Consider the following 20,601-nt stretch of genomic DNA (forward strand, 5'->3'; position numbering starts at 1 on the left):
AAACAAAAACAAGCTTGTATATTATCATAATTTTAATTTAACTTTATTTCAAAATGTTTTGTTTTTTTTTTTTTTGGTTTTTTTTTTTTTTTTTTTTGTAGGGTCAACATTTTTGGATATTTTACATACCTGGAAAGTACAAAATGCAATTTTTAAAAACCACTAAACTGAAAAGGCAGGTAGGGAAGGTGTGAAGGAATAACTGTGGATGAAGGTGACAAAGTCGAAGTGTCAATCTGTAGATATATCGACCAACAGAAAGCATAGTGAATCTGTGGGATGCAAGTCTCAAAACATTTTGAGGTGCTAAAAAATTTGAGTAGCATGGTCACGATGTTCTGCTGGCACACGGCGCACAAAAGCTTCTGTAGTTTGTGTTCATACAGCCACAAGAAGATCATGGCTTTAACAATTGCTTTAATCTGTAGACAGAGATGCTACCATGTTTACTAGAAAACACTTGAGCTGAACATTTATCCTCCTAGATTTGACTTCCATCGCTTCAGTGAGGTCACTTGAGTTGGATCATAATTCGGGGACAAGGCAAAACGGCAGTGAGACTGACAGTCCCCATCCTGGCATCAAAGTATAAATGCAGATCCATGTACTGTACATACTTTTAATTGAAATGCTGATTTCTGTAATGGCTTTATTGTTGGAAATTCCCATATGAACTTATTTCCACTCCTTACATTCATATTAAAAACACATTCCTTCAGCTCCGTACGGCTACTGTACGATCCTTGGTTGGGGAGCATGCCTGGTCCTGTTGTGTGGTGTGGAAAAGCAGGAAAGGCTCATGCAACCCTTTGCTTTTCTAGACTTTGGCTAGTTCTATAAAACTTCAAATAATGATGCAGGCTCTTGTAAACTGCTTTCGTGAATAACAGCACCTGGTTTAAATTCTAGTTCATCCTGATGCTAACATTTTGTCGTCTTTTAGCATTTCTATTTGTGTAATGAATAAAGTCCAACTTGCAAGACTAGAGGGGTGTTTCATAAAGCAAGGACTGCTGGTTGAAGGTGCTTTTTTTTTTTTTTTTAAATAAATCAAGAGAGGCGTACATGGGCATGAACACATAATGGGGGTTCTGGGGCAAATACAGTACATGTAAAAAGCCCCTAACCTCCCATCATGTTGTGCTGCTGCATGGTCTTATTTTCATAGTTGTTTTGCACCTCTGTGTAGTCATTTACCCCCTGTACTTTGTCTTTGATCGTGACCCATTTGTCAGATTAAATACTTGGCTTGTGCTTTTTTGTCTTCTTGACCCATATTTTTATTTAGCCTTATTTGGGTCAGCATGTTTCTGTAATTAAAAAGTACAAACCTGAAGGCATTTATCCAGTATCATGTTTTCACAAACCAAGTAGTAAAATTCAAAGATGGAGAAGTTCTGATTTCAAAAAAAAAACATTTGCTTTTTATATTTCGTTACAACAAAACTTGAACTGCACTTGAAGTTTTAGCTTGAACTGCACAAAGAAAAACTACTCTCATGGGAAGCCGTGAAGTCATAATTACAGGTAAAGCCCTGCAAATGAACAGTTCAGTGTTGCAGATTTGATCCCTATTTTGTGAGTCTGAGCTCATCACTGACCTACAACTCCATAACAAAAGCTGTCTTTTGTACATGGCAGTGTTTGTGCTTATTTCTGCTTTTTTTTTTTTGTGCATTTTAAAAGGGTAATTAAGATGATCTGTGACTGTAAATGCTATTGATTCTTGATGCATGTAAACCTGAATAACTACTGCTTTTCTGAGCCACCTTTATGAAGCACCCCTCAGATATTCCAACACTTTTTACGTGTGTCCCTACAAGCCAAATTTGAAGACAAACAAGGTAGGTCAAGTTGGTCTTGTTTGAAGTTTTAAGAATATGACAATAGCACCATATCAAACTAATGTATAGCATACTTCATGCATCTGCATATATATATGTATATACGGTATATGTTGATGGATAGCTCTGAAATTTAAGTTTACACAAGTGTTAAATATATTTCAAGCTGACAGACTGCCACAGTTCAATTGAGAATAAACCTGAATGGGTCCTTATTCAAAACTGACACATTGTGGTGTCACATGACCGCTCGTGCAATGTTGGTAAGCAATTTCAAATCAAGTCAATCATTCACAGTGCATAGAGCATTTAGTTTGCATAACTGCAGATATACTTGGAGAGTGTGTGTGTGTATATACTGTACAGCACTATGCTGAGGTTTTCTCATCCCCAAATCTTACATGCCATTTACAAAGCTCTTTAAAAAAAAAAGGATTATTAAACTCTGGTTCTTTACGTAGCATTTAGTGCTCCAAATTCAAACAGCACAGTATTACAGTTCACAACCATTTGATAAGGCAGGTTATTAAAAGTACTTTTCAGTACTCTTGAGTCATCTTCATTACAGGCCTTCATGTTATACATGGCTATATCAAAGCATGCCTTAGTGAAACAAAAAAAAAAGACAAAAAAACTTCAGCTAAATTATCAAAATGAAAAGTTTTACAAACATTCTTTGGTTGTGTGTGAAGAGGAGCATTCCTGTGCTTTAATTTAATGCTTTGAATTTGGCTTTTCCTAAAAAGAACAAACAAAAACGGTGGACCATTGTAGACATACACTGGCTTAAATACAGGCAAAAGAGTGATGACTTTAACTACAATATTTATGGTAATTCTCACAAAATAATATAGAAAATCTAGTGACAAAAAGCATACTTTGATTGATTGTACACATAATACTTTCTCTTCCCAGGTTGCCTAGACAACCCCCTCCTCCTGATGGCCTTCCCGTCTCTTTCACTTCTTCTTGGCAAAGCGGCTAAACTTCTTCTCCTTGTCTTTCTTGGCAGAGCTGGGCTCAGGGAGTGCAGCTGAGGAGGAGGGAGGGGGCAGGCTCTGGGCTTTGGCCCCCGAGGGCCCCGATGCCTCCTCTGCTGCCAGGGGCTGAACGGCCTTTTCCATGGCCTGGCTCCAACGCTGGAGCTCTTCCTGAAATTAAACACACGCACACATCGCAGCAGCTTAGAAAGGCAAGTCCACCTCCAGAGGGGCAGTGAGTGTTTTGGTCTCCCAGTCTATTAGCATAAACAAGCAGAGGTGGCCACGCTTTTAACAATGAAACTTGAAATGCTGGTGAGGTTAAACTGGGGTAATGTAGATAAAGACAAACTCACTGTCAGCATTCTTATTCTGTGAGGCTTAATGATTCCCGTAGGGTAAATTTCTCACTAGCTGATAGTGATTCAGAAAGAAACACGAATAACCTCATTTATGTCACATTCTACAACCTTGCCAAATTACTTAGACATGGACAGCAATGCTAAACGGAAACAGTTCGGAAAATTAAATGCAAATGCGTAACTGCTATCTGTAGCATTGCAACCTGTGATTACTGCTTTACATAGGGTCAGCCATTATATAAGATGCCTTTTGACCAGAATAATTCAAGTCCAGGAGAAAGTTCGATGTAATTCAACTCACCTCGTCTTTACACTGGAACAAAAATTCGCTGCCATCTCCAAGCCTGTAAAAGGTTAAAATTATATAAATATTAGAAGCACTTATGTTTTACATTAAAATCGCCAGAATGAAATCATGTTAACATCCAGACATTTCCCTGAAATTGACAAATAAGTGAAAAACTCTTTTACTGCGTGCCAAGTTTTGCCTGTCTGCGTATTTCTTAACAACCACTAGATGTTTGAGTGGAAGTCATGTTATTAAAGCAAATGCATGCTCTTTATTGCACATATGGTGCAATGAACCATGGTGTCAGATATTGCCATTTTGTCAAAGGCGCTGGCAAAATTAAGATTATGCACCAGTTGTCCAACTTGCACCTGGTTTAGCCAGTAATGATAAATAATTATTTATGGATGCTTGTAAAGGTCACACTGGGTGACCTTGATGTTTTCTAGCTCTAGAGTTGATGCGAGGGGGGATATTTTAATTCACACCATGATCTTTTACCAAACCTTAGCAATTACTTTTTAGTTGCTAACCTAACCCAGAAGCAAAAATAAAACAGTGGATTAAATCAACTGCTGCCTAATGGATGTCAAACTCCAAAGCCACCTCTTGATCCTTATAACACATGCTCTTCAATACTAGACTATTATTTCTCAACATCTAACAATGCCAGAGATTAATGTTGTAAAGGGGCCCATATGTCCCCAAGGCATCAGTGCTGAAGGCCACCTCGTGTGTATACAGAGAGCAGCAGTATTTGACGCCCTGAGACAAAAACATTCGTATTCAGAATTTGTTAATATCAGTGCAGTGTTTCCTGCCAACGACTACCACACCACCCTAAAGCAGAATATATTAAATCCCATGTTTTACAGTTGCCAAGGTGCTTTTTTTCAGGCTTCTTTGATTCAAATAGGACTCAATCTTAAATTGATCTGCCTAGTTTATCCCTCTGAGGACTCTTCTATGTGAACCATGTTTGTGCATCAATGCTGTAGTGTGAAGCAGATTTGTAGTTTTGTTTGTTTTTTTCTGGAAGTTTTCTTGGTCTCCCATACTTTTTAATGTCTTCCACAGTTTGCCTTAACTATGATTTTCTTTTTTAATGGCTCTTTGGGTTTTGTAAATTGCAAGCTGAAAGCACATTGATATATTAGCTGCTTTGTAGACACCAGCAGTCTTTAGTTTCAGAACTTCAGTCAGCTGCTTAGGACAACCCATGGCTGTTGAGTGATACCAAAACTTTAAAAGTCAGAATTTAACAAACTCTGACAATTCCTTATGACAATTAATATCTAACCAGTTAGGATCTAAGACCATTTTATCAAAGAGCTGAGCAGTGCTTATATTCATTTGTAATTTGCATATAAATCTGTCTTGGCTGCCTGTTTTTTCCTTCATGAAAAATCAAGAGGCTGTGGTTGATTTTTAAAAACCAGAGAACCACACCAAGGTAAAAACTTGCTAAAGTAAACCTTCAGTGGTACAATCCATTCTGAGCAGAGAATTTAATCTATTCAACTAAATTCAACGTGTATTGATTAAGACTTGTATGCGTGAGGAATGTGAGTTTGCATTTAGCTTCTATCTCTTATCAGTTTAAAGGGAGCTTTGGGAAATGTTTTTTTTTCTTTTGCTCCCTTTGCAAATGTTAAATGGTAATACCAACATCCATATAACACTGTTAAATATAACACTGCAGTCAGAAAGCGGTGAGTTTAGAAACAGCTTACCTCTGTCCAAAGGTAAAGGAAAAAAATCCACTTTTCCGTATCTCTAAATCTGTTTGAATAACTCCCCATAGGACCGGGGGCTGAGGGGTGTATTCCCGATGTCTCTACTAACTTCCAGTAAATGTAATGAAATTTCAGTCGGGTGAATTTTTATAGCACCTTTTGCTTCTCAAAATAAAGAACCCTGGAGAATACAAGTACAAACCACCTTTTCTTGTTGCTCTTAATAAGTCAATTTAATAAGGTCTTATATCGTATATTTACCTTTCCGAATAACATGACTCAGGTAAACCTATGATGTAATTCTTACCGTAGTTTGGCGACATGCTTCTTTTTCTTGTAGTTGGTGAGGATCTCCCAGTTGGCGTTGGTGAGGGGCAGGGGATCCTCGCCATGATACGTCGTTCCGTGGCCAAAGCTTTTGGCATCCTTATAGACTGAGAGCTGACCGGGCTTTAGCACACAGTACAAGTTGTTCCATGACCTGACAGCGAAGAAGAGGCAGGAGCAGGAAAAAGAGGGACTTTAACATCATTTCAGGTTAATTTCTGGCAAGAACACGAAATGAATTTCATTTAATCCCCATTAAAGAGCAGCTACCTCACCAATCCATCGAGACTTTATTTTGTGAACATTCATTTTAAATAAGCACTTATTGCAAAACAGTGGGTTGTTCTATCTTTAAATAGGAGTAATAATATTTTCTTGTAATGAAGCCCTGCAAGATCCCTGACAAAAAGCACTTTTATTGTAGGGCTACTTTTGGCGGCTTGTCTATTGAAAAATTGATTTAAAGCAGAACTGATCCATACTTTGAGTTAAAGTATAGATCTCCCTTTGCTGTTTTAACAAGTTTCAAACTTACTCGAGTTGGTTTTAATCCATCACAAGGAACACAAATTGTGCTGAATGGTCGGTTATTTTAACGCTTTTTAGGTGTGGTGTGATTTCGAAAGCACTGTGGTCAGTAAAATAAGGAAAAGTCTCGATGTTCACCGTGACAGATGAACAAACATAAGCAAGTAATAATAGGCTCATAGATTTTCCCAACATAAAGAAAGGAAACAATGCCTGGAATAGTCAAAGGCCATATTAGAGACAAACACAGTGCTGTGGTCCATTTGTTATCTACCTATTTGAAGCTTTTTTTCCTGAGCCCTCTACATCATGTTTGCGGCTCAACATGCCCTCCTGCAGCACAGGCTGGCCTCTGAGGGGGTCCGAGGGCATGGTGGCTGCTTTCTCTGGTTCCTTTGGGGTCACCACCGAGACAGAGGGCTCCAGCTCCAGGGAGGCACTCTCTCTCATTTCTGACTCTAAGGGCACCGTCGAGTCACCGGCCATCCCCTCCTGCAGACCCGAACTAGGCTCCGCTTCACCAGACTAAAGCAAAAATAAATAAATGAGTTCATGAGAAAGTGAACTTGTCTCCTTGGAGAAGAGATGAGAGCTGAGTCAGTATGCTGAAACAGAGTTGACAACATTATAAATACAGAAAGCTTGTGCTGATTGAGTGCAGTACTAACCAGAGTCTGTTCCTCAGCAGTATAGAGCTGTGAAGATTCTTCCACAAAGCCCGTGTCTTCTCTCCTAAAGGAAACAGGGCAGCATGAGAGGACTTTTAAGAACAGCAGGTGTGGAAGTGTGTATGTGAAAGAAAGAGAGATCAAATGCGACTCATTGAAAGTCTGCAAAACATTGCATTTGGCTGCTAATACTTTTTTGCTCTGCACAATTTAGGGTATTAATATAAATACTTTCATTTTTAACAGACTAATTTCCTTTAACAGATGCTCACTGCAGTTTTTTGTATTTCTCTCTGGGGCTTAACAACAGAAGGATTGACTTAAAATTACACTGCCTTTATCACCAGACTTACACTTTGATGACACTGCTACCAATTAATACTATGCCCTCATGCATATAGAGTACGAACATGAAAGCCAGTGTGTTGTATGTTTACCTGCTTTCTTTATCTGAGCGTTGCCCATCTTTAATGAACTGCTCCACCTCCTGCTGCTGTTTTCGCAGCTCCAACAACTCCAACTGCAACACAGTGGCGAACAAGGATCAGTAACCTGGCTAGCTACAGGGTAAATGAAACACGTGAAGTAATCAAATTACTGTAAATCACGTGTAAGATTTTTGCATACCGTAGTGAGGCGTTCCAGTGCGGAAAAGCGTTCCTCCCAGGTGGCGGTGGATTTCTCGAAGGCCTCGTGCCTCTTGAGGAGCTTCTCAACCTCGTCCACGTTTTGACCCAGGTCTTTGCTGGTCACGTAGGGCTCTTGAGCGATCAGCCACGCCTCCGCCACAGAAGCGTCTCGCGCAAACTGACAGACCTCCAGCACTAGACGCAATGAAGCCACGTCATCATGAGAAGTTTAAGATATAAAAGTCTTTCTTTTAGATGTGTTCATATTATGCGGCGATCCCTCACTTGTAAGGTGAATGTTATGACTGGGGGGTGCATTATGTGACAAATTGGGGCATTGTTGGAAGTAAGCAACTATTTTTGTATCCTTGTTGTTAATGGAGGCTTCTGATGAACAAAAGCCTGGGAGCTACTTTCTGAGCTGGGATTTATATGCATGAGCTTTCACATATTTTAACCATATGGCCTTTGGGATATAAGTAAAGATTTTTTGTTTTTTCAAAGAGATAATGTATGTAAAGGGTTAGGGTATATTTTCTAGGTTGAAGTATAAGATAAGTGTAATATTACTCACAGAGCCGGAGCCAGTCCCATCTGTCATCCCACTTGAACATCATCTCCTTTCTTTTTTCCATCAGCTGCACCAGTTTCTCTTTGATCTGACACAAGTAGTATGGTCTCAGTTACATATCAGTATTATTAAACAACTCAGCCCCAAGACTGCCCATTATCCTCTAAGAATTAGTATTGTGGAGTAATTAACCAAATATTAAATTCAGGCCAGGGTCAATTGCTCATTTAAATTCTTTTAGCTTTTCCATTTCTAATTAGTGTTTGCTCTATAGTCTCCCTGATGAATGTAAGATGAGTGGAATTTTTTATTTCACGGCAAGCCAATTGGTTCCATTGAGCCAGACAAGAACAATCACTCCCAGAAAAGTAATTAAATCTAATGAAAGCAGCAATTTGAAGCCCAGCTGAGGATGAAAAGGAGCTGTCTTTGCTGTTGAAGGCTCACCTCAGCAGAGTCTCGGTGCTTGCGTGTCAGCAGGGCTTTGCCGAGGTCGACGCAGTCAGTGAATTTGGCTCCCCTGGCTTCAATCTCCGAGCGGATCCCCTGGTGGTACTTCTGCAGGAGCTCAACGGATGAGACGTCCCTAAAGCAGAGAAATGATGGATGTTAAGTGATAACAGGTAATGCATGAAGTTTACCTACCTCTGTTGGTAACAACTGGAACTGCATTGTTGCAGTCGGCTCTGGCAGACTTCCAGTGTTCTCTATTCTAGAATATTATAGTCATGCTGAATATCTTTAGGAAGATGAATTGTGTCACATAAATAGGACAGAGCTATTATCTCTTGTGAACAAAGTGCCATTTATGAAAAATTAAAGCTTTTCTTCTAAAATCAGACAATAAAATATATCTTGCCGCATATCTGAATATTCCTCATTAAGATGATTCATCCAGAAGCGAATTAATGTGCAACTCAAACAAATCCATTTGGAGCAAATGAGTAAACAAAGTAAATGTAAAATGCAAATGTAAATAGTAGCAGAAATTGTTTTACAAATATATTAAGTGAAAGACATACTTCATAATCATTAACTAAATAGATATGTTATTACTTAGTTGAAGTTGTTCTGTTCTTTTAACTAAAAAGGAAATACATGTGCAGAGATAAACCCCAGGAAAAAAAGCTCCACTTCTTTCCCTCCACCTCCTAAAAACAAATATTGGCACAGTTTTTGGTCTTCAGCTACCACAATCAGATTTTATCTCTTGTATACTTTATTTTCTTCTTCTACAACAAACATGCTACGGCAAGGGGAGGCCAGGACGCCAGGTCAGGGGGGAGATATCATCTCCTCCGAAATATCCGGAGACAGGCTCCGGGATTGGATATCAAGTCGAGTGTGAGAGGAACTGAAAGATCCAGCACAGCTAACCGAAGGCCAGACGGTCCTCATCTGACATATTTGATCACCTGGGCTTCTCCTGGGTCTCTATCTGCTGGATGATGCTCTCCATCCAGGCCATCAGGTCTCGCACCATGGTAAAGAAGCGGAACTTCTCTGCTGTGTCCACCAGCTCCGCCCTGCGTCCGTCGCTGGCATCCAGCAGACCCTTCCAGGCTTCCACCACCTCCCTCTCTGTAGTCTGAATATCATCTGCCTTTTCCCCTGCGTACTGGGCATGAAGCCTTGAAGCGGTTTCCTGGAACTGCTGAACCTGGAGTGAAGGAGAGGGACAAGTCAAAACATGGCTTTAGGGGTTTTTGTTTCCCTGATGTGAAGAGAATCATGTCAGAGAAAAATATTCTTTGCATTTCTTTTTAATTTATTATTATTTTATTTATGTAAAACTAGGAGGTTGAATGACTAGGGAACACTTGTTTTTACATTGCTTCTTCTCTGAAATTAAGATTTTTTTATATATGAATATTTGCACAGTACGTTGAGGGTAATGCTGTGACTTTTAACGTGGTCAGTATTATAAGCAGTTTTTATTGAATTTTGAGAGGCTGTGACATTAGTTGCTACAGTGTGGTGTTAACGGGTTAGCAAACAGATGCCTATTTACACATCTGACAGACGCGCAGCAGCATTTGCATTCATTTGAAGTTGTGTTTGGAAATCTGGAGAATCCAGGCAAAATATCCACTGCTTTTAGCTCTGTTTTTATCCTCCACCAACTCCCGGGGGGGGGAGTACAGACCTTTTTAAGCCAAATCCTCCACTGTATTTACCAGTTTTTGTAACTTTGGATACTGTTTCCAAAGTTAGTGCTACTGAACCAAATAGAGGCCAAACTAAAACAGAAAGGCTTTCCTTATAAAATAAAATAATGTTTCTTTTATCTCCTCACTGTCTTGTTTATAAAAGAGCAGTTGCTGATGTCCTGCAGCCAGCATGAAACCTTTTAAAATCACAGCACGTCAATTTAAGGACATTACATGAATGATGTTTATGAATGCTGGGAGCCCCTTAGCTGTCTTCAAACCCAAATTATGCAAAGGTGCAAAAGATTTCAATGGCGTCAAAAGGGATACTGCTGAATGAGGCCGTAGTTCTGAGACACCTTTCACGTTACATAGATCGGTCTAACGTGCATAAATATTTTTATTCCTAGACCTTTAATTGTTATAGTCTCCTTCTTTGCAATAAGTTGTGGGCAGGGATGGCAAATTTAAGAATTACTATTTGCACAGCTTTTTCATTGATTCTCACCTTTTGAGAAAACTCCTCGCAGTTACCCAAACATTACAGCACTCTCTTCCCCCCTCTAGATATGAATCATCAAAGTTACCTTCTGGCCACTGCCTAGTGCGTTCCCACTGAGTAAAAGGCCCCTTTGTGTGTATTACCTGTTTGCCTAGAGTGGTGATGTCTCTCTCAAACGCGGCGTGCATTCTGTGGAAAGACTCTGCTTTGCTGAAGTCCTCACCCACATCTTCAGGCAGCTCTTTCTGCTTGTCGTGGATCTGAGCCACCAACTCCTTTCCATCATCAAAGTACCTTAAAGAAAACAGATCGATGTCTATCTCTTCAGCTCTGTGTTTATCATCCTACTTAAATATCAGATGTAGTCATCACGTTAGGTTTAATTCTTTGTGACGCTGTTATCGCATGCATATGTTTTCTGTTTTGATGCCTTTAGTCATGCCACAGTTTAATACTGCCTAAATCAATCTATATTCACTTATTTGGGCATGTGACATTACAGGATTAGACACAAAAGCTTCTGTTTATGTCCATTCAGATTACTGGACATCTTTCAGCCTGTGGAGCGGTTTGTCAATACTGTTTTTCTTACTTGAGCAGTTCATAAGATGCTGTCAGGAGCTGGGCGCGAGTGTCGATGAGCTCCAGCAGATCAGCCCAGCTCTCATTGATGCCGTCCTTCCACTCCGCCAAGGTTGCCGCCTCACTGTGCCCGCCTTCGATCAGCTCGTCTATCGTCTGGTTGACCATGTCCACTCGCTCCTGACCCAGCATTCCCGTCTCCCGCGCAAAGTCTCTGAATTTATCCCTCAGAAGCTGAAGGAAAAAGATTGTTTTGTTTTAAAAAAAATCCCAAACAACACAGAATTTATATGTGATTAAGTGATTGACTTCACTTCACCTAAAATCACTGAAAATGAAGTCAGTAAGAAGTAAGAATGAACAAAAACTTTGAAGCTGTGGCAAAAAAAACCCCAGTATGATCAAATATATTGCACAGCTTAATAAATTCAATCTTTAACTTGATCTTCAGATTTAAATAGAAATTCTCAAACCATTTCACACAAGGCAAGTGAAAGACGTTTTAAATCGCTGTGAACACGTCCTTATGTTTGGACTGAAATAGGTTAAAAAAAGGTTAGCACTTAAGCAGAAAAGTTGGGGAAGACCACATGGAAGTGCGCTGCACTAATCTATCCCAGTGAGTGTAAAAACGTCCATCTGTGTCACTTGGATGAAAATCTTTCCCATTTTGTGGCCAGCCTGTCTCCCAGTTTCTCTCCCTCTATGTGCTATAATTCTTTGTATATAAAATACCGTGACGTGATCCAGGTCCTGGCCCATCTCCTGGGAGGATGCCACCACGTCCCTCTCTGAGATCCACTGCTCCAGGTCCTCCACCTCTCGGCTCAGTAGGAAGTGATTGAATGTGAGGTCCAGTTTCTTCCTGCGGTCCTCTGCCAACTCCTTCAGGCCCGCATACTGCTTATCTACCTGGCTCTGTCGCCTGATGATCTCTTCACTGCACAAAAGGTAAAGGGAGAGAGCAGAAGAAAATGAGATCTAGGGAAATTAGAAAAAATAGCTCACAGAGATTGAATTTAGGTTTACTCTAGATGAGGCATATGATTAAAATACCAATTTTGCATGGTTGTCAGGAAACCACAACTGACTGGGACAACATGAGTGAATTAGCATCCTGACTAAGAGTTCAAATGATTTTCTTCAGTGTGTACAAACCCATCAGGGTGCTCCTCTCCAAACATCTTTTGGGCACGGTCAGCCAGCTTCTGAATGGAGTCAGCATAATCATCTACCGCCTGCTTAAGGATCACCTGGCGTTTCAGCATCAGCATGGCGCTTTGTTCATCCTAGAGAGAGAAGGAAAAGAAGAGTATGTTATAGTACTCCAGATGAACTCTCAGTGCAGGCTGCCACTTATAAAAAGTATGCCACCTTAATTAAAGGAAACTGAAACCATGTAATTATGTTAATGGATGCAGAACTGCTTGTCTTTTTTAGCATAATATGGCTTGTTTTAATTTAGATCATTAGATCAGATTTGTATATATCTGTGGTCTTCCTCTTAGCCTCACCTTGGCTTTCTCATCAGCGATCATGTAGAGCTCCTGCTCCCCTATCCAGGCTTCAGCCTCATCAGCGTCATTGTAGTACTGCTGGGCCAAGTTGGAGCCATTCAGCCGCTCTCGGCGCTTCACCATCTCATCCTGCAGCCGGGCCCATGCCTCCTCTAGTTCCTTCAGCTGGTCCGTGATACGTTCTGCCTCTGGTTTGCCCTCTGCGCCGGCTGCGATGGCCATTCTCCTTCCTCGCTCTAGTACTTCATCTACACGGGGCTGGTGGCCTTCGATCTCCTTCTGCAAAGTCTGAGGGACAAAAAGGAGATTGTGGACCTCAACAGGGCTTTTTGATATACAGAAACAAAGACTTGATATATTGTGCAGCCGACAAACATATATTCAGAAATATTCATCTGAAAATTAATTTATTACATATTATGCACCAAGTATACTGTAAAAACAAAGCAGATGGAGCTGAAACAATTAGTTACTTACTTAATTATGCCGAGATCTATGGAAATGATTACAACTATTGAGATAATTTTCAAGTTGCTGAGAGTACTTGTTGCTTTTCTTTTATCTTTGACCACTGGTAGTATAACATGACTAATTTTACCATCTTGCTTTGGGGCATTTTCCCTATTTTCTGACATGTTATGGAAGCTGTGATTTATAGACTAATTAAGAAAGTAAATTAATCAATGAAATGAATCAGTGTTACAATTTTTTAGCTAACCACAAGTTATTATGCAGCTATAAATCTCTACCTGGTTCTTCTTCAACAGCATTTGCACAGTTTGAAGATTGTGGCCATGTTCTTGTGACATTGCCAGGGGCATCCTCTCCTCAATCCAGAGCTGGGAGAGAGAAAAAAATAAAGGAAAAGTAGGTTATGATAAGAGGACAGAACGCAGCTGAAATTTGTGAAGAGATTGATAAATCTATGATGTATTTGTTTAAAAAACATCCATGACCAAGTGACTTCTATTGAATGTTTAACCCTTGACCAAATGTCTTAAACAGTCAAAATCCTTTTTTAAGCTCTCTTCAGCTGACTAGAGTGGATTAAGGCAGTGCAACCCATGAGGGATTAAACTGTTCTTTACACAAATTCACCTTAGCTAGTAGTTTTGCTAGTTCATACTTTAGGTTTGCAAATTTTAGCAAAGAAATAAACCTTAAAGTTTACGTTATGATAAGGTTTCAGCTTTGTGCGAACACAAATGTAACTCTAGCACTTAACGGCTTTTATTCTCAACTTCTGCTATCGGTCATTTTGTCAGAGTAGTGACTTTGAACACTTTGCTGTGAAAATGGATCCATGCTTACGAGCTCATCAGCCAAGTCTCTGTAGAACTGATGGACAGCTTTGGCGGCTTCAAGCTTGCCCTTGCGCTGGGCCAGTGGGGTGAGGAGCTGCTGGAAGTCTCTCTGCAGGGCCTGCTGCTCAGCCTCCAGTTCCGGCTGGTCCTCCCTGCCTCCGCCGTGCTTCCTGACAGCCTCCTGGAGTTCCTCCAGCTCCCGAGCTTGGTCACGGACCTGGTTCTCCATCATCTGGCATAGGAAAAAAACATGAAGATGAATAACCTTTCAAGCTACTAATCAGGATGTAGCAGACGGTAAAAGTTAGTCATGCCATTTATGTATGAAACTGAGCTCAGACACAGTTTTTAATTCATGTAAATTTTCTAATATAAATTCATAGTACAGATCGCGCTTATGTTTACAATTTAGTATTTAGTGTAGCTTGTGTTCCAGTTTTTCTTTCAGACAAATGCAAAGCTTTTTGGAGTTTGTTGTGTTTAGATGCAAATAGTAAACACAAAGATGATCACACAAAATAAATCCTAAAGCTATAAAGCCTTCATTCCCAGTTATTTAATTCTGTTTAGTGGGGTGCTCGTGTGAAGAGGAACTGCAAAGAAAAGGCAGCATACAAATCTAAAGTGTGCAGAGCATGGTGCATTAAGAGACAAACCTGATGGTTTTTGAGCAGGATGTTGGCTTTAGTCAGGTCTTTAACATCCTCCTCTCCACTCTGTAACTGCTGTTGTAGCTCACCCAGCCACTTCTTCATGTCAGCCAGGCTCTGGTCGAAAAGCTCAGAGCGGTTGGCATCAAATAGCAGCCGTGCCTTCTCCTGGGTGGTGGACTCCAATTTGTCCCACAGCTCATGAAGTTTGGCCAGCTCCTCCGTCACAATTGGCTCAAACTCTGGTTTGAACTCCATCAGCTCCTGACCTTCCTGTACTTGCAAAAAACAAAGACGAATGTTTCTGTGAAGGAAAAACACTATATGACTTTTTTTTAAATAAGATACATAAATTATCTAAAGCAAGTGGAACACTTAGTACATGAGTATATTAGTACCTGTGTACATTTCAGATTTTTATATGTTGACATTCAAAGAGAGTGAAATCTGCACACTCTGAGTGTCCTTCTTTTATCCTTCATACTTCTTTTCCTTTGCTTTAACTTACATCCTTTTTATTCCAATTAAAGTTATTTGTTGCACACTAGCTCCTAATAGCACATCACCCTGCGCTTCACTGAACATATTCAATTAGCTTGTGACAGATAACATTTCTGAATGTTTAAATTTTGCAATCACAAAGTGATTTTTGTTGCTATTTTCAGTGAACCGACCCTATATACTATATGCAAAATCCATCCATCCACTGGATAATATCTTCAGCATGTCCTGGCTATACACTCAGTAGGACATGCCAAAAACACCTCACTTAGGAGGCATTTTGATTCATTTCCTCTGTGTGAATCACCACCTTATCGTGGTGGAGGGGGGTTGTAGGCCCTAGGAGCTATGTTGTTGGGGCCGATCTGACCGTGGTAGTATCTCCAATGGCAAATTTGTCCTGGTTCAGGTGGCAGATGAAGAGCCATTCAGAGAGGTCATTCTGGACACATGCTCAGGGTAGTAGTGAGCGTCTGGTGACTGTCCCTTAACCCATGGCGCCTAGCCAAGCTTAGTCCAAATTATGTACCTGGGTTCACCCTCCTGTGGGCCCACCACCCACAGGGGGAGCTGTGGGGGTTCAGTCCATTGTGATTTGAGCAGCAGTCAGTCATCCTCATCTTCTAAAACTGTACATGTAATATAAGTAATATGTGATGCTAAATAAATAAAACCTAATTTCTAATCTGTGATAGGCATCTTACCACTTACATTACTTATTTATTGGAATAGCCATGACATTCACTGACTAAAGGGAGCCTTAATTAGTTGTTGTAACATGCAATTATAAAGAGATTGAGCAGCTCTTAAGCGGAAATCATAATAGTTCAGTAATGAGTAGCGTTTAACTTTTACTGACCTGATCTACTTTGTTGAGCCAGTCCTTGTTGGAGGCCAGCTCGGCCATGAAGGCTTGATGTTTCTGCCACTTGGTGTGCAGGTTCCTGGCCTCATCGTATGATGTGTCTTGCGCTGTCAGCATCTTTTCATTGATCCATACTGTCAACTGAAGCAAGAGTAAGAACATCTAAGATCCATGCAAAAATGCCCACTATACTCTGGAAAGTCATCTAAACATTAACTATCGACGTTTATGCAGAAGCAACTTTACACAAGCAGGATTTACTTCATTATCTTTACAAAACACAGCATTTACCAATTAGTAAAATGGGACCTCAATTCTAAACATTAGGACAGGCAAAAGCACAGCGTTAGAATAAGCACAGCAGGATGTGCTTGGCAAATTAACTCAAATAATCACGAGATAAAAAGAGGAAAACACTATGATGTCAAGTGCAAGTGAAGGAATAATTAAGCTAATAATTAATGTGCTAATTGATGTTTCCCAATGGCCAAATAAACTGTAAACTGACAGTGAACTTACATCTTGTGTGTTTTGCAGGAAGTGCTGCAGGTCACGGTTATCTCTGAGCTTCTCAGACACCTCCTCAGCTCTTCGTTTATTCTTGTCATGCCTGAAGTAAAAAAACACACAAAAAAAAACAAGAAAATGCATTAAACATACAGTATTTTTTTTCTCTAAGAAATCCCTCTGTGACACACTTCAAACAAGATGTAACTCACGTATCTACATGAGCTCCTCCTCCACCAAAAAAAACGGCTTCTCTGCTACACTGTGAAGAATACCTCTGACTTAACGATCAATATCCATTACTGCAGGTGCCCATCTACCAAGCTGAATTATGGGAGTTAATGGGAGTCGCTCCCATGCCCTCTATACACCGTCTTGTTGATGTCTTTTAATTGCTGATCTGAACAGATTAGATCAGTACCTGTGGTTATATTTTGAAAATAGGAAAATCCTTCACATTATAATCCTGCTAAAATCCTGAATTTCACATTAGATTTTTGCTTAAGTATCCATTGCTTTTCTGTACTTGTATGACTTTTCAGACTGAACTACATTCATTTAACATTCATAGTCACTAATTACTCTACAGATTAGGATTTTTAAATCATCATCAACTCCTTGATCCCTTCTAGAATTGCTGAAATCACGTGAAGCTCAAATACTATTATATCAAAACCGTATTTCTCCAATGCACTGCCCTTCTGTCAACACTTCACTTGAATGAATGCTGACCAAAAACCATGCTGACTGACCTTTGCTGGATCGAGCCCATTTTCTCCTGAACTTTCCCAGAGTACAGGTTATTGTTGTCCACCAGTCGCTGTCCGCCCTGCAGCGCTCCGTCAATTTTGTCCTCGTTGGCCTCCATGGTGCTCACAAAGTCTTCATGCTTCTTCAAAGCCTTCTCTGCCCCGGCCAACGTGTCAGGTTTGTCTATGTGGGCTAGAGTGTACTCCTGCAATAAATCCGAAATAATTGTATTGGGAAAAAATAACCAGAAAAATGCACGACCTTAAGAAAGGCCGTGTGTCAGCACTGGGCGTTTGAACTGACCGTGTCCCATTCTTTCATATCACAAACTTTTAAATACTTGTAGGATCACTAACCCTTCATTAGCAACTCATCCCATGTGGTAACTGATGACTGTTCCACTTAAACACAACATTAAGACAAGCCATATTATTTATGCATTACCTGGTTGTTGAGGATCGCCTCTACTGCTTTGCCATCTCTCAAAAACTGCTGGAAGCCCAAAGCCTGGTCCAAAAAGTTCTTGCGGCTGTCCCACATTTTCTGGAGTTCATACCAACCACGGTCCATGCCCTTTAGCCTCTGGTCGAGCTGTTGGTATTGAGGATCGTCCTCCTGACCCTGGGTAACCTGAGCGCCAGTGTCCCTCACACGGTGAAAGTCCTCTTCGTGGTTGTTTATGTCTTCACGCACAGCATCGTGAAGGCTCAGCTGCTCCTCAGCCTCTGGCAGCGTGGCGGGCATCTCCTCTGATGCAACAGCTTTCTGGGTCTTGAAAAGCCAGGACTGGAAGTCATCCATGTCTTGAAGGAAGGTCTGCAACTTGCTGACCTCACCCAAAGAGTCCTCTCTGTCTTTCAGGGTGTTTTTGAGCATGTCCCAGGCAGCGTCCAGCTTTCCTCTGCGGGCCAAAATGTCTGCTGCATTCTCCGGGTGGTCCTGGGCCAACTGGTCAGCTTCTTTCCGCAAGAAATTGAGCTTGTCGTCGATGGCGGCTAAATCTCTCTCTATACCGAAAAGTTTCCGCTGGATGGTCATAACAGCTGCCAGGTCATTGCCCAAGTCCTGCGTGGACTCAATCACCCGTGTCTTGTCTCTGATCCAGGCCTCTGTCTCGTCACACTCCAGGCCGTAGTTGTGCAGACTAAGAGCAGAATCTACTTTCTTTTTCTTCTCCTCTACCATCGCCTTGAAAGCCTCCCATCTAGGAAACAATATTTTATATAACAGAGGTTAATACTCCGTGGGTCACTGTTGTTATTAAAGTATCTTTGATAATGTTTAGTTATGGATGTGTGATTTCTTAAAATAAGGAAAGCTCATTTGTCTGTAGACAAATTTCTGCATGCCCATTTTTGCAGTGGTGTGCAGAGCTTGTTATAAACTAAAAGAGTAACTGGAAGTGTGAAGAATTTAACATTGCCTCTGTGTTCAAGTACTAAATTAAAGACTTCTTTTCGGAAATTTTGTTGAATGTCATCTTTGCATTAAAGTAATTTCAAAACCTTATACAGTATTAAATGCTTCAGATATGCATCTTTTAGCTTACGGCCATACCACCCTGAGCACGCCCGACCTCGTCTGATCTCAGATATGCATCTTTTTTGTTATTTGTCTCAGGTATAACTGTGAACTTCGTTAACGGCACCTCTTATTCAGTCGCGTCTGACATTCCTTGACTTCTTTGGTGCGAGGGTGTCTGCTGTCCTCGAGCTGTTTTGCCGCTCTGTTGACATCATCTACTCGTGACTGGAAATTTCCCATTTCTTGAGCTAAAATACTCAATCTGAAAACAAGAAAAGGTTGGTGAAAACAACATCTGCACAATCTACTGGATAAAAATACACGATTAGTAGATGTAATGCTATTTGCAAAAAATACACAGTTTTAATCAGACATGCAAATCTAATTCAGGAGTGATTAAATGCTTAAAATATAATTTGTCTGTGCACCTGTTCTGTACTACTTCCAAATCCTCCAGCTTCTCAGGCACCTCTAAATCCACCAACCACGTCTCCTTCTGGCCCATCCAGAGTTCACAGGCATCTGTCTCACTGAAGATGGTGTACAGAGCCATAGTGTCATCGAGCTTCTTCTGCCTCAGGTCAGCCAGGGACATGAGCTCCATGTAAAGGTCCTTGATGTCTTTCAGTCGTCTCTGGATATCTGGGGTGTTTTGCAGCTCCTCTGGTAGTGCGTTGGCCTGTTTGGACAGAGCATCAATAGTGGCTCCATTCTTGATGGCTTCGTTTTTCAAGTTGCCGTGCTTTTTCAGCAGCCGCTGAGTGGTGTACTCGTCGTGGCCGACGTCATCGCTGCTCATCTGCCTCTTAGCGTCCAGCAGCCAAGCCTTGAGTTCATCAGCATCTCCCTGAAACTGGAAGAATGTCTGCGTGTCCTGAAGGCTCTGTTTCCTAAATGCAGCCAGCTCTTCCAGCTGCTGCCACTGCTGCTTTAAGTCATCTTTGCATTCTTGAATCTTCGGGGAGCCAAAGTGTTTGGCCTCAATCATTTTATCTCCCTCAGCTAGGACCTGCTCAAGATGGGCACGGCGGGCTCCGAGCTCATCTTCAAAAGCACTGTGTTTGCTTTGGAGAATCAGCACGCTCGTCAGGTCTTTGCCATAATCCAGGGAGGAGAAAATTTGCTCCTTCTCCCTGATCCAGCTCTCCAGCTCTGTTACCTCCCACAGGAAGTTCCAGAAGCGGCGAGACTGCTCCAGGCGAGCTCTTCGCTGGGCAGCTAGAGCACAAAGTTCCTGGTAGCACAAGTCCAGGTGCTGCACCCTGTCCCTGATCACCTGGGGATCACATGGCTTATAGCCTAAGGAGAGAGCGAATGACAACATAAGTGTCATCTATGTCTATGTGCATCTATTTCAGCTTGTAAGTACTAACACATATTGCATGCCACTGATATTTATTGTACTGTGTCCAATCCATCTTATTGTCAAGTATATCTGAGGAGGATAAGAAGAAGAAGATGCAGAGATGAAGAGTAAGAAGAAGAAGGTAAAGATGAAGAAGCATCATCAAGGTGAAGAAGAAGGAGAAAATTAGTGGTTGGGTATTATTAGAAATGAATACTTCATAAAAATACCTTCTGCACACTTTCTCATGTTACTTTTTAAATAGTTTTGGACTTACTATCTCCATTGGCAAATTTCAGAGCAGCAGCACTGGCATTCTGTACCCTCTCTGCCTGCAGAGCAATGTCATTCTCCAACAGAGCATGTTTCTGTAACAGGTCTTCCACTTCCAACAAGTGTTTCCCAAAGTCAGGAGAAAGCAGACGGTCCTGCAGAGGAAAAGAAGCAACTTAATTCACTTAAACTTTTAA

General features: G+C 41.0%; 1 protein-coding gene across 2 annotated transcripts in view; it reads right to left on the reverse strand.

Moving 5' to 3' along the window:
- Positions 1-605: 605 nt before the first annotated feature.
- sptb (spectrin, beta, erythrocytic) overlaps positions 606-20,601 on the reverse strand; it is a 41,794-nt gene continuing 21,798 nt past the window's right edge. For both annotated transcript variants that reach the window (XM_085258007.1, XM_085258008.1), the window contains 25 exons: positions 20,409-20,559; positions 19,215-20,085; positions 18,911-19,048; positions 17,707-18,466; positions 17,265-17,467; positions 16,525-16,615; positions 16,000-16,146; positions 14,646-14,912; positions 13,997-14,221; positions 13,435-13,524; positions 12,683-12,973; positions 12,327-12,457; positions 11,904-12,108; positions 11,179-11,402; positions 10,730-10,880; positions 9,350-9,594; positions 8,382-8,520; positions 7,938-8,022; positions 7,362-7,558; positions 7,172-7,254; positions 6,735-6,798; positions 6,341-6,591; positions 5,519-5,692; positions 3,488-3,530; positions 606-2,995 (listed from right to left, as the gene is read on the reverse strand). In XM_085258007.1, coding sequence (XP_085114133.1) covers positions 2,804-2,995; positions 3,488-3,530; positions 5,519-5,692; positions 6,341-6,591; positions 6,735-6,798; positions 7,172-7,254; positions 7,362-7,558; positions 7,938-8,022; positions 8,382-8,520; positions 9,350-9,594; positions 10,730-10,880; positions 11,179-11,402; positions 11,904-12,108; positions 12,327-12,457; positions 12,683-12,973; positions 13,435-13,524; positions 13,997-14,221; positions 14,646-14,912; positions 16,000-16,146; positions 16,525-16,615; positions 17,265-17,467; positions 17,707-18,466; positions 18,911-19,048; positions 19,215-20,085; positions 20,409-20,559 — 5,418 coding nt within the window. In that variant the 3' untranslated portion in view covers positions 606-2,803. The remainder of the gene's footprint in view (positions 2,996-3,487; positions 3,531-5,518; positions 5,693-6,340; positions 6,592-6,734; positions 6,799-7,171; positions 7,255-7,361; positions 7,559-7,937; positions 8,023-8,381; positions 8,521-9,349; positions 9,595-10,729; positions 10,881-11,178; positions 11,403-11,903; positions 12,109-12,326; positions 12,458-12,682; positions 12,974-13,434; positions 13,525-13,996; positions 14,222-14,645; positions 14,913-15,999; positions 16,147-16,524; positions 16,616-17,264; positions 17,468-17,706; positions 18,467-18,910; positions 19,049-19,214; positions 20,086-20,408; positions 20,560-20,601) is intronic.

The sequence above is a fragment of the Mchenga conophoros genome, linkage group LG19, assembly GCF_057382185.1.
Source record: "Mchenga conophoros isolate Kocher_MC1m ecotype Shallow Benthic linkage group LG19, M_conophoros_male_GT1.1, whole genome shotgun sequence".
NCBI lineage: Eukaryota > Metazoa > Chordata > Actinopteri > Cichliformes > Cichlidae > Mchenga > Mchenga conophoros.